The sequence below is a fragment of the Sminthopsis crassicaudata genome, chromosome 6 (genome assembly GCF_048593235.1).
Source record: "Sminthopsis crassicaudata isolate SCR6 chromosome 6, ASM4859323v1, whole genome shotgun sequence".
NCBI lineage: Eukaryota > Metazoa > Chordata > Mammalia > Dasyuromorphia > Dasyuridae > Sminthopsis > Sminthopsis crassicaudata.
Genome location: NC_133622.1, coordinates 140995305 through 140998413, shown reverse-complemented (window position 1 = coordinate 140998413; position 3109 = coordinate 140995305). Strand labels below are relative to the sequence as shown.

The following is a 3109-nucleotide window of genomic DNA, read 5'->3' as shown; positions in this document are numbered from 1 at the left end:
TAATCCCTTGGTTTGTATTTTTTTCCCCTCCCTGCTCGTGTGTCAGTGGGGGCAGAGTAGCTTGTTTTAGCCTATGTCTTCAGTCTGTAAATTTGCCCTGTGTTTGACTAACTTGAAACGATTTACATTTCACTAGTTTGGGATGCGTGTGTGTTTAATGAAATGAAACTAGCCAATCACGATAAAGATCACTAATGGCTAGTTCTTTTGAACTCTTTTACGAACCTCAGAGAAAAACTTCGAAATTTTCTTTTAAATAGGGCATTTAGAAAACTGATGTGGAATGTATAGCAGTTTTGTTACACAATATCGATTGAGTACTTGATTAGATAGCTAGATAGATTACAGCCTCTGATGTTACCTGTAGGCAAGAGGTATAAAGTAAATAGATATACAATCATTGATCGTATACATCTGAATTTCATAAAAACTTTTCTCCATTGTAGATTCATTTAAAACACATCTGTCCGTTTTAAAATAATGGTCATCGAAAAACAAGAGTCAAACCAGTTTTTCCATTTATTTTCATCTTTTGCAAAAGAAAGTACATCATAAAACAATGGCAGTTGGCTTTTCTAAATTAAAATAAATGATCTTGTAGAAAAAAAGAAAAAAAATGAAAAGAAAAGTAGAAATGGTAGCAAACACTCGGTAATAAATAAGTTTTCTAACATCAATAAAGCTAAATAAAATCTATCAAAATTTTGACACGACTAAATTGGTTTTTTTATCTTTTTAAAGCAGACATTTGCAAGGAGTTTAAAGATTATTAGTGGCTATGTTAAAAAACTGATTTCCAATTGGCAGCTAAATTTCCTCTAGGAGCCGCATTTGTAGCGGCTGATAAAGTGCGTGCGCCAAGCTTCTTAAAGACATCACGTTATCAGCATCAGATATGCGTAATGGGTGTATATATATATGTGTGTGTGTGTATACATACATATATACACACATATACATATATGTATATATACATATCCATACATATATTGTATGTGTATATATACATATCCATACATATATTGTATGTGTGTGTGTATATATATATGTGTGTGTGTGTGTGTGTGTGTGTGTGTGTGTGTGTGTGTGTGTGTGTATATATATATATATATATATATATATATATATATATATATATATATATATACCTCAAGGCTTCTCCTTGTCTGACAATTACATACATCAAAAAGGTATATTCTTAATAAACATCTTGCTTCTTATTAAAAAAAAATTAGAAATATAACTTCGGAAGACTACTGCCCACATATGAGCACGCGAACAACAGGAATGCCCAGGGCATAAAATAAATTAAACCCAAATTAGTCATGGAAGTGAAGCTGCTGATTTTAAGCAGCTTATTGGCAGCAGGGAACTAGACTATTGATGTAAAAATATACATAATTGTATATATCTATAAAGGGCCAGAAGGTAGAGACAAAGGAAACAGCATTAACAATTTTCACCAAGAATATGAGGGGAGGGGGTTGTAAAGCCACCGAATGTTGCAAAAACGCGACTAAGTCTTTGCTAGACAATGATAAATTCATCTAGCAACAAAAAAGTGAGACACCTTTCCCGGTATTTGATAAGAGTCAACTCTGGTTTTGTTTTTGTCTTGGTTTACTTTGTTTTAACTGTTACCTTCCTAACTTGCCTCGTCCGAGTCACTGTAATGAGAACGAGGGGAAAATTCCCCATCACTTCTGTGGGACCTGGGAGAAGTTTTGCTACTTTCTTCCTGCACAGGCTGCAAGATGCCTGCGGGCAGAGGAGACAGGGTCTTTTGCGCCATCATTGCGGTCAGAGCGGTTTCTTCGAAAGTTGAGAACTGCAGAGCGTCCAGTTGCAACGAGTAACCTCCCGCAGAGGTCTGGGCCGAGAAGCGTGTCCTGCAGTTACCTTGCGGAGATGGTCTTGATCCACCTCCGGGGGCAGGGGAGACTGCAGAAGTGCTGGCCGCGTCTGGACTAGTTTCGTAGGAAGATGCTCGGAGGTGGTGGTGGTCGTTTTTGCAGGACACTGGTGGCTGAGCCGTCTGCTCTCCACCGCTAGGTGTTTGCAGTAAATCGGACAGGGCATTAATATAAATTTGAGCCATTTGCAGAGTTTCGTACTTGGAGAGTTTCTTGTCATTATTGAAGGACGGGATAACGTTGCGCAGCTGATCGAAAGCATGGTTGAGACCGTGCATCCTTCTCCTTTCTCTGGCATTGGCAGCCAGCCTTCTCTGTTTTTGCACTCCATTCACTTGTTTGCTGGAAGGGGCTCTCTGTCTGCTGCAGTTCAGTTCCTCCACCCCCAACCCACCTTTCAGTTTGCACAACTGCTCCCGCACTTTCACCGAACCAGGACTCTTGCTGAGGCTGCTGGTGCTTCCACTGCTGCCGCTGCTACTGTTACTGCCGCTCCTCCTCACAAGTTCCCTCCGTGAGTCCACCTCGTCGTGGTGGGACAGTGTCTCAGCTGCACTCAGTTCCGGGGAATGCAGCAAGTACTGGGCGGCGCGTGCCGTGCAGATGCCCTGCAAAGTGGGAGCCAGCCAGGCGCGTGGATCGGTGCTGTCCAAGAGAGACAGCCCAGGAGGATAGCCTTGGTGCTCTCTCCCAGGAAGATTCGGAGCTGGCTGAGGCTGCAGCTGCGGCTGGTTGTGATGATGTTGTTGGGGATGGGAGTGATGGTGGTGGTCTCCTAACTCCTTCACTTCAGCCCACTCTTCTGCGTGCAGCAGACGGGACATTGCACCACTGGGTTGATCGTAAGGTGTAGCAGTGTTCACCAGCACTCTTACAGCAAAAAAACCTTTCAACGTTTTCTTTTACAAAGTTTTATTTTCCCCCCTCCCTCCCCTACCCACTCCACACACCCGCTCGCGTGAGAGACTTCTCTGGTTGCTGAAGAAGCGGCGCCCCTTTAAAAAGCGGCACGCGCCAGTGTGTCTTTCCACCTCCCCCCTCTCCCAGCCCCCTCCTCGCGCCGGTCGCGTGTCAAGCCAGCCAATGGAGACTGAGGACAGGCGCGTGCGAGAAGCCAATCAAAAAGTTTTACACCGGAGAAAAGTTACCGCACTAGGGAGAAAGGCTCTGTCCCAAGTGTTTTTTCCTTTTCTCTT

General features: G+C 43.2%; 1 protein-coding gene across 1 annotated transcript; it reads right to left on the bottom strand.

Annotated features, from left to right (window-relative positions):
• Positions 1 to 581: 581 nt before the first annotated feature.
• ATOH1 (atonal bHLH transcription factor 1) lies at positions 582 to 2820 on the bottom strand. Its single transcript, XM_074273772.1, has one exon. It carries the CDS (start codon positions 2735 to 2737, stop codon positions 1646 to 1648), a length of 1092 nt encoding a protein of 363 aa, XP_074129873.1. The 5' UTR covers positions 2738 to 2820; the 3' UTR covers positions 582 to 1645.
• Positions 2821 to 3109: the final 289 nt, after the last annotated feature.

What these genes read in the sequence shown, in the direction of transcription:
- ATOH1 (XM_074273772.1), bottom strand. Translation starts at nt 2,737, where the DNA reads ATGTCCCGTCTGCTGCACGCAGAAGAGTGGGCTGAAGTGAAGGAGTTA.